This window comes from Mastigoproctus giganteus, chromosome 1 (genome assembly GCF_048544385.1).
Source record: "Mastigoproctus giganteus isolate SK-2022 chromosome 1, ASM4854438v1, whole genome shotgun sequence".
In the NCBI taxonomy this organism is placed as follows: Eukaryota; Metazoa; Arthropoda; class Arachnida; order Uropygi; family Thelyphonidae; genus Mastigoproctus; species Mastigoproctus giganteus.
Window position 1 is genome coordinate 158642562 of NC_143575.1, and position 15027 is coordinate 158657588.

Here is a 15027-nt window from a genome sequence, read left to right on the forward strand (position 1 = left end):
GGAGTCACTCGTTAAAGAAACACTGCAGGATCATCAAGATAAGACTGCAGTTACAGTTCAGACAAAGCATGAATTTGTTAAGGGGAAGTTTTGCCTCACCAAGTTGATTGGATACTATCATGTGGTCACAAAATAACTGTAAGCAAAAAATAATTTTGATACCATATACTTGGATTTCAGGAAAGCTTTTGATACTGTTGCACATGGACGACTACTGTACAAGTTGGAGCACTATACCATTAAGGGAAAGTTGCTGTTATGGATATAGGGATGGTTGAGATGGAAAAGACAGAGAATGGTAATCAATGGACACTGCTTTTTGTTGCCTAATGTTATTAGTAGAGCTCTGTGTTGAGCCCATTATTGTTTTCTGTATTTGTTGATACAGCAAAAACCTGACATACCTTCATCAATGATATTGATGAAGGTATATCAGGCTTAACGCTCAAGTTCACAGACAATATGAAGGTTGGTAGGGTTGTTAATGACAGTAAGGATGATATGCTACTGCAAAAGGATCTAGAAAAGTTGAGCAGATTGGCTGAGAGGTAGCAACTGAAGTTTAACATTGACAAATTCGAAGTACTGCATATGGGAAACGAGAGTAACGTATGGCTGTGGTACTACACTCAGGGAAGTAGAGAATGAAAAGGACCTGGAAATACATAAATACATAAGAAATACATAAAATCCATACATACTAAGAAATACATAAAATCCAAGGAAGTGAAGCCAGTCGACATTGCTGGACAGTGCAGTGTCGAGTCAGTTTGGTGTGACATAAGCATTGGGAGATCAAAATTGAGAGTAGAAGTGTGCTATAGGCCTAATGACTCTGATGAGTATAATAAGAAACTGTACAGGGAAATAGAGAGGGCCAGTAAATCAGAGAGACTTATAATGCAGGATTTTAATTTCCCAGATATTGACTGGAATTTGGGGCTGATCACACACACACACTAGCAAGGCTTTTGTGGATTTAATGGATGATTGTTTTCTACATCAGCATGTTCGGGAGGCAACTAGAGGGAGTAATACTTTTGATTTGATTATCAGTAGTGATTCTTCATGCATTAAGAATCTGCAGATAAATGAACCACTAGGTGGCAGTGATCACAGTGTGCTGAAGTGAGATTTACTCAAAGAGGTAACTACCATTAGGGGTAAAGGGAAGGGTTATTGCTTTCGTAAAGGCGACTACGATGGACTGAGACAGTATTTAAATTCTATACAGTGGGACCAACTGATGATGCTACCAACAGATTCAAAATGGGAAGCATTCAAAGAACTTATCTTGGAAGCTACTAGGCTTTACATACCAACAAAGAAATATTATTCAAGGTTTAGGCCTAAGTGGATGTCAGATGAACTAATGAGACATATGGCAGAGAAGAAAATTGCAGGGGATACATACAAATTAACACGTGACACAGAAGCCTATGATAGATACAAGTTGATCTATAACCAAGTTACAAAGGAGGTTAGGCAGGCAAAGGCAGATTACGAGAAATCTTTGGCAAGGGATGCAAAGAAAAACAGCAAAGAGTTCTTTACTTATGTAAACTCTAGAAGGAAGGGGATGAATCAGATTGGTCTACTTGATATCGATGGGTCAACTGTTGATGATCCTGCTCAGGTAGCTAACAAACTAAATGAATATTTTGCATCGACATTCACACATGAGGAGTTATTCAGCGAGGGGAATGCCAGAGGTGTATTCAACTCTGGCAGTAAGCTAGAGAATCTTGTAATAACTGAGAGTAAAGTGGAGGAGAAATTGTTTAAGATAAACACAAGAAAGGCACCTGGGTGGATGGGATCTATCCAGTTATATTAATGGAGGCAGCAAAGGAAGTAAGCAAACCCTTAGCCATAATTATGAGAGCTTCCTTGGACTCAGGGGAGGTACCCATGGACTGGAGATGTGCAAATGTGACCCCAATTCACAGAGGAGGATCAAAGGGCGAAACTAGTAATTATAGACCTGTGAGTTTAACTTCTGTTCCCGGAAAATTAATGGAAGCACTGGTTAAAGAAGCACTGCAGGATCATCTAGACAAGACTTCAGTTATAGCTCGGACACAGCATGGTTTTGTTAAGGGGAAGTCTTGCCTGACCAATTTGATTGGATACTATGATGCAGTCACAAAAGAACTGGATGCAGGGAATAACTTTGATATTATATACTTGGATCTTAAAAAGGCTTTTGATACTGTTGCACATGGAAGACTGCTGCACAAATTGGAGCAGTGTGGCATTGGAGACAAATTGCTGCTATGGATAAAGGGGTGGTTGAGGGGGAGAAGACAGAGAGTGGTAATCAATGGACACTGCTCATCGTGGACTAATGTTATTAGTGGAGTCCCTCAGGGTTCAGTATTGGGTCCATTATTGTTTTCTGTATTTATAAATGATATTGATGATGGTATATCAAGCTTAATGTCCAAGTTTGCAGACGATACTAAGGTTTGCACGGTTGTCAAGGACACTACTGACACTATGCTACTGCAACAGGATCTGGAAAGGTTGAGCAGATGGGCTGAGAGGTGGCAAATGAAGTTTAACCTTGACAAATGTAAAGTACTACATATGGGAAACAGCAATGCCAGAACAACGTATCAACTCTGTGGTACTACACTGACAGTGTTAGAGAATGAAAGGGACCTGGGGGTGGTTGTTCAGGTAGGTATGAAGTTTTCTGAGCAGTGCAGATGGGCTGCAAGAGTAGCTCATGGTGAATTGTTGAAGACATATAGGAATTTCTCTAGCAGGGATAAGGTTGTTGTTTGTTGTTTCTTTGTTTTTTAGGAGCGTTAGCAACTAAGGCCATATTGCTCCGGGATATGCGGTGGTCATTTCCTGACCTTTCCGCATGCTCCGTATTTGGTGGTGACGGGCTCGAACCCCGGTCTAATCAAGAAGCGTGTGCTACACACTGCTGCTCCTTCCCACCTGGCTACTGAGGCGCCTCTGGGATAAGGAGGTGATTATTCCCTTGTATAAGGCAATGGTCAGGCCACACCTAGAGTACTGTATACAGGTCTGGAGGCCTCATTTCAAGAAGGATGTAGAGATGCTGGAACGAGTACAGAGAAGGGCAACAAGATTAGTGAAATGGAACAAAGGGGTGCTCTTACGAAGAAAGGCTTAAGTTTTGCATATTACAGTGTCTGGAGACTAGGCACCAGCGAGGTGGTCTGATAATGGTTTGAGCATGCTCAATGCTGATGGGATTCTTCCTCTTGCTCAGAATAATCACCTGAGAGGGCATACATTCAAATGGAGGAAGGACAGATGTAGGATAGACGTGCGGAAATTTGCCTTTAGCCAGCGGGTGGTTGGTTGGTGGAACAGGCTTCCATCCCTTGTCGTGGAAGTTGATAGCCTAAATAAGTTTAAGGCTCAGCTGGACAGGTATTTCGAACGAACAGAGGGGTGAAGTGGAAGTGATTATTTTTTATTTATTTGTTTTTTTTATTTATTTATTTTTATTTTTTTTGGCTGATGCTGCATAAGCTTGCTTTCTTGCATCAAATGCCTCTACGAATGCTAATGCTAATGTGCAGTCAGATATGAAGGTTTTTTGAGCAGTGCAGACATACTGAATCCTGGTGTCTTATCAATGATATAAAGAAATTTTGCTAGCAGTGATAAGAAGGTAATTGTCCCCTTGTATAAGGCAATGGTCACAACAGACCTTCAGTACTGCGTACAGGTCTGCAGGCCTCATTTTACGAAGAATGTAGAGTTGCTGGAACGAGTAGTAGTAGTAGTAGTAGTAGTTATGGCATGTGATGCAAGAAAGCAAGTGTATGAGCTTATGCAGGATCAGCCAAAAAAAATAATAAATTAACAAAACAAATCCCTCTAAATGTTTGTCCAGTTCCTCCTTAAATTTATTTAAGCTATCAACTACGACAGATGGAAGTTTGTTCCAGCAATTAACCACTCACTGGCTAAAGGCAAATTTCTGCACATCTGTTCTACATCTGTCCTTCCTCAGTTTGAATTTATGCCCCCTTAGGTTCATAATCTGAACAAGTGGAAGAATCCCAACAGAATTCAGCATGCTCAACCCATTCAAGGCCTTATACACCTCAATCAGATCACTACACAGGTGCCTAGTCTCCAGCCGTTGCAATTTGCAAAATTTAAGCCTCTCTTGCTGAGAGGATCCCTTCATTTACCTCACCAATCATGTTGTCCTTTCCTGTACACGCTCAAGCAAATCTATATCCTTCCTAAAATGAAACCTCCAGACCTGTATGCAGTACTCAAGGTGTGGCCTGACCATTACCTTATACAGAAGGACAATTACCTCCTTTTCCCTGCTAGCAAAATTCCTATATATCATTGACAAAACCCCATGACCTGCCCTGGCAGCCTGTCTGCAATGCTCAGAAAACTTCATATCTGACTGCACAATTACTCCCAGGTCTTTTTAATTTTATACCGCCTTAAGTGTAGTATAGAGTAGGATAATGAGATTGGTGAGTGGAGCAAAGTGTTGCTGTTACCAAGAAAGACTTTAGTTCTGCAAATTGCTGCATCTGGAGACTAGCCACCTGCGAGGTGATCTACTTGAGGTATATAAGGACTTGAATGGTTTCAGGAAGCCCAATGCTATGGGAATTCTTCCTCTTGCTCAGATTACTCACCAGAGGGGACATAAATTCAAATTGAGGAACGACATTTGTAGAATAGGTGTGCATATATTTGCCATTATGCAACGGGTGGTTGATTGTTGGAACAAACTTCTATCTGTCGTAGTGGAAGTTGAAAACTTAAATAAATAGTGAAGAATGAAAAAGACCTGGGGGTAACTGTTCAGTCAGTTATGAAGTTTTCTGAACAGTGCAGACAAGCTGCTAGAGTAACTCAAGTGGTCTTGTGAATGATATATAGGAATTTTGCTAGCAGGGATAAGCAAGTGATTATCCTTTTTTATAAAGAAATGGTCAGCCACATATTGAGTACTGCATACAGGTCTGGAGGCCTCACTTTAGGAAAGATGTTGAGCTACTAGAATGAGTACAGGGAAGGGCAACAAGGTTAGGGGTGGTTGAGGGGAGAAGACAGAGAGTGGTAATCAATGGACACTGCTCATCGTGGACTAATGTTATTAGTGGAGTCCCTCAGGGCTCAGTGTTGGGTCCATTATTGTTTTCTGTATTTATAAATGATATTGATGATGGTATATCAAGCTTAATGTCCAAGTTTGCAGATGATACAAAGGTTGGCAGGGTTGTCAAGGACACTACTGACACTATGCTGCTGCAACAGGATCTGGAAAGGTTGAGCAGATGGGCTGAGAGGTGGCAAATGAAGTTTAACATTGACAAATGTAAAGTACTACATATGGGAAACAGCAACCCCAGAGCAACATATCAACTCTGTGGTACTATACTGACAGTGGTAGAGAATGAAAGGGACTTGGGGGTGGTTGTGCAGGCAGATATGAAGTTCTCTGAGCAGTGCAGACGGGCGGCAAGAGTAGCTCATGGAGTATTGTCAATGATATACAGGAATTTTTCCAGCAGGATAAGGAGGTGATTATTCCTTGTATAAGGCAATGGTCAGGCCACACCTAGAGTACTGTATACAGGTCTGGAGGCCTCATTTCAAGAAGGATGTAGAGCTGCTGGAACGAGTACAGAGAAGGGCAACAAGATTAGTGAATGGAACAAAGGAGTGCTCTTACGAAGAAAGGCTTAAGTTTTGCAAATTACAGTGTCTAGAGACTAGGCACCAGCGAGGTGATCTGATAGAGTTGTATAAAGCCTTGAATGGTTTAAGCATGCTCAGTGCTGATGGGATTCTTCCTCTAGCTCAGAAAAATCACCTGAGAGGGCATAAATTCAAATCGAGGAAAGACGGATGTAGGATAGACGTGCGAAAATTTGCCTTTAGCCAGCGGGTGGTTGGTTGGTGGAACAGACTCCCATCCTTGTGGTGGAGGTTGATAGCCTAAATAAGTTTAAGGCTCAGCTGGACAGGTATTTTGAACGAACAGAGGGGTGAAGTGGAAGTGGTTTTTTGGTGTTTTTTTTTTTTTTTTTTGGCTGATGCTGCATAAGCTTGCTTTCTTGCATCAAATGCCTCTACTAATGCTAATGCTAATGCTAATTAGTGAGGGGAACAAAGGGTTGCTGTTACAAAGATATTAGCATTAGTAGAGACGTGATGCAAGAAAGCAAGCTTATACAGCATCAGCCAGGGGGAAAAAAACATCCTATTTCATCCATCCATTCTCTCCAATTGTTTGTCTAGTTCTGCCTTGAATTTATTTAAGTTTTCAACTTCTACAACAACAGATGGAAATTTGTTCCAACAAACAACCACCCACTAGCTAAAGGCAAATTTCTGCATATCTATTCTACAACTGTCCTTCCTCAATTTGAATTTATGTCCCCTCAGGTGATTAATCTGGGCAAGAGGGAGAATCCCATCAGCATTGAGCTTGCTCAAACCATTCAAGGCCTTATACACTTCAATCATGCTGAAGTTCTGCAAATTGCAACATCTGGAGACTAGCCACCTGCGAGGTGATCTACTTGAGGTATATAAGGACTTGAATGGTTTCAGGAAGCCCAATGCTATGGGAATTCTTCCTCTTGCTCAGATTACTCACCAGAGGGGACATAAATTCAAATTGAGGAACGACATTTGTAGAATAGGTGTGCATATATTTGCCATTATGCAACGGGTGGTTGATTGTTGGAACAAACTTCTATCTGTCGTAGTGGAAGTTGAAAACTTAAATAAATAGTGAAGAATGAAAAAGACCTGGGGGTAACTGTTCAGTCAGTTATGAAGTTTTCTGAACAGTGCAGACAAGCTGCTAGAGTAACTCAAGTGGTCTTGTGAATGATATATAGGAATTTTGCTAGCAGGGATAAGCAAGTGATTATCCTTTTTTATAAAGAAATGGTCAGGCCACATATTGAGTACTGCATACAGGTCTGGAGGCCTCACTTTAGGAAAGATGTTGAGCTACTAGAATGAGTACAGGGAAGGGCAACAAGGTTAGGGGTGGTTGAGGGGGAGAAGACAGAGAGTGGTAATCAATGGACACTGCTCATCGTGGACTAATGTTATTAGTGGAGTCCCTCAGGGCTCAGTGTTGGGTCCATTATTGTTTTCTGTATTTATAAATGATATTGATGATGGTATATCAAGCTTAATGTCCAAGTTTGCAGATGATACAAAGGTTGGCAGGGTTGTCAAGGACACTACTGACACTATGCTGCTGCAACAGGATCTGGAAAGGTTGAGCAGATGGGCTGAGAGGTGGCAAATGAAGTTTAACATTGACAAATGTAAAGTACTACATATGGGAAACAGCAACCCCAGAGCAACATATCAACTCTGTGGTACTATACTGACAGTGGTAGAGAATGAAAGGGACTTGGGGGTGGTTGTGCAGGCAGATATGAAGTTCTCTGAGCAGTGCAGACGGGCGGCAAGAGTAGCTCATGGAGTATTGTCAATGATATACAGGAATTTTTCCAGCAGGGATAAGGAGGTGATTATTCCATTGTATAAGGCAATGGTCAGGCCACACCTAGAGTACTGTATACAGGTCTGGAGGCCTCATTTCAAGAAGGATGTAGAGCTGCTGGAACGAGTACAGAGAAGGGCAACAAGATTAGTGAATGGAACAAAGGAGTGCTCTTACGAAGAAAGGCTTAAGTTTTGCAAATTACAGTGTCTAGAGACTAGGCACCAGCGAGGTGATCTGATAGAGTTGTATAAAGCCTTGAATGGTTTAAGCATGCTCAGTGCTGATGGGATTCTTCCTCTAGCTCAGAAAAATCACCTGAGAGGGCATAAATTCAAATCGAGGAAAGACGGATGTAGGATAGACGTGCGAAAATTTGCCTTTAGCCAGCGGGTGGTTGGTTGGTGGAACAGACTCCCATCCCTTGTGGTGGAGGTTGATAGCCTAAATAAGTTTAAGGCTCAGCTGGACAGGTATTTTGAACGAACAGAGGGGTGAAGTGGAAGTGGTTTTTTGGTGTTTTTTTTTTTTTTTTTTGGCTGATGCTGCATAAGCTTGCTTTCTTGCATCAAATGCCTCTACTAATGCTAATGCTAATGCTAATTAGTGAGGGGAACAAAGGGTTGCTGTTACAAAGATATTAGCATTAGTAGAGACGTGATGCAAGAAAGCAAGCTTATACAGCATCAGCCAGGGGGAAAAAAACATCCTATTTCATCCATCCATTCTCTCCAATTGTTTGTCTAGTTCTGCCTTGAATTTATTTAAGTTTTCAACTTCTACAACAACAGATGGAAATTTGTTCCAACAAACAACCACCCACTAGCTAAAGGCAAATTTCTGCATATCTATTCTACAACTGTCCTTCCTCAATTTGAATTTATGTCCCCTCAGGTGATTAATCTGGGCAAGAGGGAGAATCCCATCAGCATTGAGCTTGCTCAAACCATTCAAGGCCTTATACACTTCAATCATGCTGAAGTTCTGCAAATTGCAACATCTGGAGACTAGGTACCTGTAAAGTGCCTAGTCTCCTTAGGTGAATAAGGCCTTGAATGGTTTGAGCAAGCTCAATACTGATGATTTTCTTCCTCTTGCTCAGATTCTGCACATGAGAGAGCATAAATTCAAATTGAGGAAAGCCGGTTATAGAATAGATGTGTGGAAATTTGCCTTTAGCCAGCGGGTGGTTGATTGCTGGAACAAACTTCTATCTGTCATTGTGGAAGTTGACAGCTTCAATGTTGAAGGCTGCATGAACAAGACAAAATTTTAGAGTGAATAGGTGGGTGAAACGGGAAGGGGTTTTTTTTTTTTGGCTGATCTAAATAAGCCTGCTTTCTTCCATTATATGCCTCTACTAAAGCTAATGCTAATATTTGGTTCAATTCTATCTTTTTTTTGTTTTTTTTTGGCAACTGGAAAGGAGGATAAACAATTTAAGCTGATAGAAGATGATTACAGGATTGAACTTCGATGCAAGTGGTTTGTAATTATATAGAATTATTGTACACACCTCTAATAATAAATAAATTAAAAATAAATTAATTTTCACAAAGATAAAATTATGATAAAAACAAAATGTTACCAATCATTAAATCCAGAAATAAAAATTTAAAAAAAAAAAAATTTTTTTGTCCTCGCCTTTTTCCCATTATATGTATAAGGTCAGCGTTTTTACTGTTTTGGCATGAAATTTTTACGGCTGGATGCCCTTCCTGACGCCAACCCTCACCCTTTATCCGGGCTGGGGATATGCAGTGGTCATTCCCTGACCTTCCGCATCCTCCATATTTGGTGGTCCTGGCTCGAACCCCGGTCTAATCAAGAAACGTGCTACACCCTGCTGCTCCTGCCCACCTGACTAGGGAGGCGCCCAGAAATAAACTAATTTAATACCTCTTTTATCATTCTCATATACTTTGGAATATAAACAATATACAACATATTTAGGAGTAGAACATAATAACCACCGCATAAAATATTTTTCATGATTTTTTAGTGTTCATTGGTAACTAATTTCTGAAAATTTTCTCCCTGATTCATTAACAGGAAAATTAAAAATTTGAACTTGTTGAGGACAATTTTCAATTAATAATCCTATATTTAGACTGTTTATAATTTCTGGCCAAATAACAAAAATTAAGAAGTCATTAGAAACAAATAATATAACATAAGTAATATAAGTATAAATGATATAATATATTATCTTACATTTTTATTATATAACAATATAATTTCACCAGGAGTGGATCCGGGATTTTTTCAAGGTGGTGACTTATTATAATTATTAGCCACATTGTACAAGGAAGATTTTACTGCATCAGCCAAAAAAAAAAAATTGAGTTATCCTGAGAGAGAGAGAGAGAGAGAGAAAGAGAGAGAGAGAGAGAGAGAGAATGGGAGAGAAGCCGTACTTGACTTTATGCTTGAAAGGTTTTCTAATAAACAGTGATCAGTAACTTCAAAATCACTAATTTCATATGACTCTTCTTCACTCACAAAGCCTCTTTTCAGCACAAAGGGTTTTTCATTAGAAAATACTATTGCAAAGTATGTATTCAATTCATCAGCTGGGTTATCTAAGGCTTTTCCATAACCAGCACAGAAAAGTTCTATCTAATTCATATTTTTCTTCTTTTTATTCGCTTTCGTTTCATTTTTCGTTTATTGAGTAAAGCATGTATTCGCATATATGAAAATTCCTTGTTCCTATTCTTTGCTCTCCTAGTCAGTGCTTTCTCATATTTAGACTTCACCACCCTAACCTACACTTGTAGCTGTTGTAGGGTTCAGAACTTTTCGTCTCTCTGTAACTTTCTAATGCACCTTTTTCTGCTTATTAGATTGGCCAGATCCATATTCATCCATTTAAGCATCCTCCTATTGCAATATTTTCTTAATAGTATATATGCATTCATGGTTTCTGTGATTTTTGCTTGAAAGGTATTCCATAGTTTAAATGTACAAGGGTTGATCATTTAATTTGCAGACTGGTGCAAGGTCTGTATGTCCAACATGATACTTGCTTCAAAACAATCGTCAGTGACATGTAGCTAAAATCCCTCTTCACACAACACTAGCTCAACAAGAGCCTGCTCAGTAGTAATCAGCGAGAATGCCCCTATGCCCCTCAGCAGTTATGGACAGTTCATATGCTAAACATAAAATCTTGCATCAGTCCACAAATTAAATGATTACCTCTAGTATTTGCCCTCCCTCTCTAATCCATCCAATTAATAGATGCCATATAGTTCCTTAAACTGTCATAGTCCCCACGTCATTGTCATCATTTGAATCTTCTGCGGATTTCTTTTTCTCGAAATACTCTCCTTGGAATGTTACACACTTTCGCCACCATTGTACCCGTGCATTAAACGCTTCTTAAGAGTCAGTTTTCGAAAGATTGTGAAGTGCTTCCATTGAATAACAGGGATGTGGCAGAACCTAAGCACTTATGGCAGTGATCACTGGCTACACAATATTAGCCATATGGAGCCTGGCATTGCCTACTGGAGAAACCACTTTACACCAGAATGTTCTTGATGTTTCTCACAAATGGCATGGTGAAGTTCGACTCTGAAAAATTCAGCAGAAGATGCTTCCTTATTCATAGTTATTTCTTGAGGCAAAAAATGTGTAACAAGAATGGCTTTTATGTCAAAAAACACAAGAATCATTTGTTTGTCAGCCAAATAAATGAGAAGCTTGAAATTTCTTAAGTCTTGGTGAATCAGAATGCTTCCACTCACTCAACTGTTGTTTTGTCTCTGGATTATAGCAAAAAATCCAAGTTTCATCACAAGTCACTATTCGATTTAAGATTTTTTAACCCTATATTTCAAACTGATTAATCATTTCTTTGAACAAATCTACACTTTGATGTTTTTGTTCTGGAGTGTGGAATTCAGCAGGCACAGATGTGCAACATTTTCAGGTGATCTTTCATAATATTGTGAGCACTACCATATGAAGTGGGCATTCTAACAGCTAATTCATGAAGTGTAATTCGGCTATCTTCATCCAAGATTTCCTGGGCTTTTGCAATTTGCTCAGGAGTTGCTGAGGAGGAAGGCTGACAAGCCTTGAGTCATCTGCAACAGACTCATGGCCTTCACTGAATTGTTTGTACTATTCATATATGGCCATCCTACCAAGATACTCATTACCATATGCTTCATTCATCTCTTTAACTGTTTCCAATGCATTTAAGCCCCATCTGACATAATAACGAATCACATATCGCTGTTCAATCTGTATGTCCAACATGATACTTGCTTCAAAACAATCGTCAGTGACACATGGCTAAAATCCCTCTTCATACAACACTAGCTCAACAAGAGCCTGCTCAGTAGTAATCAGCGAGAATGCCCCTATGCCCCTCAGCAGTTATGGACAGTTCATATGCTAAACATAAAATCTTGCATCAGTCCACCAATTAAATGATTACCTCTAGTAATCATTTGCCCTCCCTCTCTAATCCATCCAATTAATAGATGCCATATAGCTCCTTAAACTGTCATAGTCCCCACTTCTGAAACAAAAACCAGTGCCTTTATCTTTAGTTATTGCAACATCTTTCTTCATCTTCAAACTAATGATTGTACAGTCACTACCTGCCAATGGTTTCTGTATTTTAAGCACTGATGTCATCTGATACATGGGTAATGATGAGATCAAGAATATTTTCACCCCTAGTATTTTCTTTAACATGCTGGAACAAATAATATCTAGTTTATTTAAAACCATATCTAGTTTATTTAAAAATTTTGTTCCCCATGATGAGTTTCCTCTCCCACTAATTCCAGTCAATTAGGGGCAGATTGAAGTTGCCCATAATAAGACATTTACACTTGCTTGCCCATTCCAGCTGCATGTAGAGACTGTCGTCATACCTCACAGAATCTTTTGATCTGTAGATTACTCCCAATCTCATTATACCTTTGCATTGCGGAGATGGGGGAAACCCCTGGTGCATCAGACAACTAACACACTTTATACCTTTGCTTCCAGCTAACCCACACCACAGATTCCTGGCAGAAGTAACTTCTGACTCGGCAAAAGGTCATTTTGCACTCAAGCTGCTTTTGATAAGAAGTATGACACTACCACCCCTTCTATCTTCCTTAAACACATTATACATAACATAGTGGAACTCATCATCCCCAATTTCCGAAACCACAAATGTGGTCCCGGAAATTAAGGATGGAGGTGAGTGCAAGAATTACTTTGACTCACATCATCAGATAAATGCAGATCTATAGTACCCTTCCTCCCTGCAGTTTTCCTGAACCTTTAAGGTATCCTCAATGATATTGGAAAAAATCCTTGCGCCATCTTTGATCAAATGAATACCATCTCTACAAAAAAGATTCCTTCTACCTACATGTGCAAGCCAATCCATAAAGTTTTCAGCATATAATTCCTCCTATCATGTCTGAGCAGAATTGCTCACATCTACACATTCTGACCTAACTTGCTACCCTTTTTCAGCATGGTCCTGTATTTATCCAACAAATGGCCAATTGGTGTTTGCTTAATACCATTAGTCTCCAAATGAATAATAATGCTCTCTTTACCTCCCTCCCCCCTCCTTAAAACCTGATAATCTGTTGGGAACATTATTAATTGTTGCTTCTGGCAAACACACCCTGGTTCTGGTCTGCCTAGCTTTATTACAAAAAACGTTGCCAATTTTGCCCGACAACAGAGCCTTTCAATAAAACTAAATCTTCTTCAACCAGAGCAGTATGAATTTGACTATTCTTTACTTGGACCCAAACTGGGGATGCATCACTTGGCAAGTCATGACATACTTGAGTCCCTGATGAACTCCCAGTTACACTTATTTCTAGGACAAGCACCCATTTATTCAGTAACTGCAATTCTTCTTATAATGCATTAAGTTCTAATTTGAGATCAGTACACTCCTTACATCAGTTGCAAAGAAAAGAATCATCAGTTTGTCTACTATACCAACACTAGAGTACATACCATAGGCTTACAATTGACAAACTCATGACTCACACTGGAAATGCCTGTAGGCATTTCCACCTGAGTCACAATTCCTTGGGCTCTGTAACTATAAGTGAATCTGATAACAACAATTATTTAGATAATATCTGAACTTAAGAAAGAATTACAAAATTTAAATTTACAATATATTACAGAATTTAAATTTATGACATATTAGAGAATTTAAATTAGTAAAATATTACAGAAATTAAACTGCACACTATAAATTTTTTCTACTAGTGAAAAATGTTTAAACAAATTTTAAATATAAAATATGTCTACCAGCAACCTGATGTTAATCCCCTTTGCTGGAGCAACTAAAAATGTATCTACTCTCCTTGACTGCATACCCAAGAAGTCTAACATTTTATAAATATTTTTTTAAACAAATTCCTTTCTTTTTTTTTTTTTTGTAATTTTTCTCTAATATTGAACAACCAAATAAAAATAAGAACAAATTAACATTTAAATATTTTTTATGTTGAGAGTTCTAATTTTTACAGATATACAAAATTAAAAAATCACTTCAAAGAGCCAACTGCTAAATAACTTTCATATAATCAGAAGAACAATAAAAAAACATAAGGAAAGAAAAGGAGCTATTTAAAATTTCATATGGGAATTTCAGAAAAGCCCATACTGAGGTACTGATAGTCAAAGAATGTCATAGTATATAAAAAGGTAAAAGTCAAGTAAAAGTAAAAGCAAAGGTCATAGTATATACTGATAGTCAAAGAACAGGTATAAAAATTTGTCAAGCTTTATTATTTTGCATAATTCTGCAATTTCTATGCAGAGTTTTAGTGAGAATGAGTGATTAAGTCAGCAGTTTTCCATTATTTCAAAAAACAGATACTTACCTGATTCTTTACATCTACAATAAAATCTCACTTCGTAATCTTTACACCTCTGATCTCCTCGTCCTGAATTTCTGCATATCAGTCCTAGGTGTCTGGAACACTCGACATGCATATCACCAACAAGTTCATAACTAATCTTCGTAGCAGCATCTTGACATTCAATCATCTCAATTTCATCTTCAGGGCAGAAAGAGTAATGTTTTCTCAGTTCTTTAAAAGTTTCATAATCACCCCTTTCATCTGATGCATAAGCATTCATCCAGTAAGTCCAACCTGGAGTGCTGCATTTGGATTCAGTTGTTAGAGTAGGAATCGAAGCTGTAGTAGAAAACACTATTGTTTCTGTCTCGGTGATAGGAGGTGCAGTAGTATATGTTGTTGATGAAACTGAGAGTGTTGTAGGTATTGTTGATGTAACTGCTGAAGTAGTAGTAGAAGTAATAGGAAATTCAGTAAGAAGGGGTTTTGTTGGAAGAGGACCTGAATGAGAGATAAAAATTTCAAAAGATTTTTTTGCAAAATATCTTTGTAATCATTTAATCACTGTAAAATTTGTAATCATTTAATCACTGTACAATTTTTAATCATTTAATCACTGTAAAATTTGTAATCATATAATCATTGTAAAAATTAAGACACATCACACACAAG

The 15027-nt window shown here is 38.7% G+C and overlaps 1 protein-coding gene across 2 annotated transcripts in view; it reads right to left on the minus strand.

Annotated features, from left to right (window-relative positions):
- The window catches only part of LOC150091211 (hemocytin-like), a 1750539-nt gene that overhangs the window by 1064604 nt on the left and 670908 nt on the right, over positions 1 to 15027 (minus strand). For both annotated transcript variants that reach the window (XM_090374755.1, XM_090374750.1), the window contains one exon: positions 14377 to 14856. In XM_090374755.1, coding sequence (XP_090230881.1) covers positions 14377 to 14856 — 480 coding nt within the window. The remainder of the gene's footprint in view (positions 1 to 14376; positions 14857 to 15027) is intronic.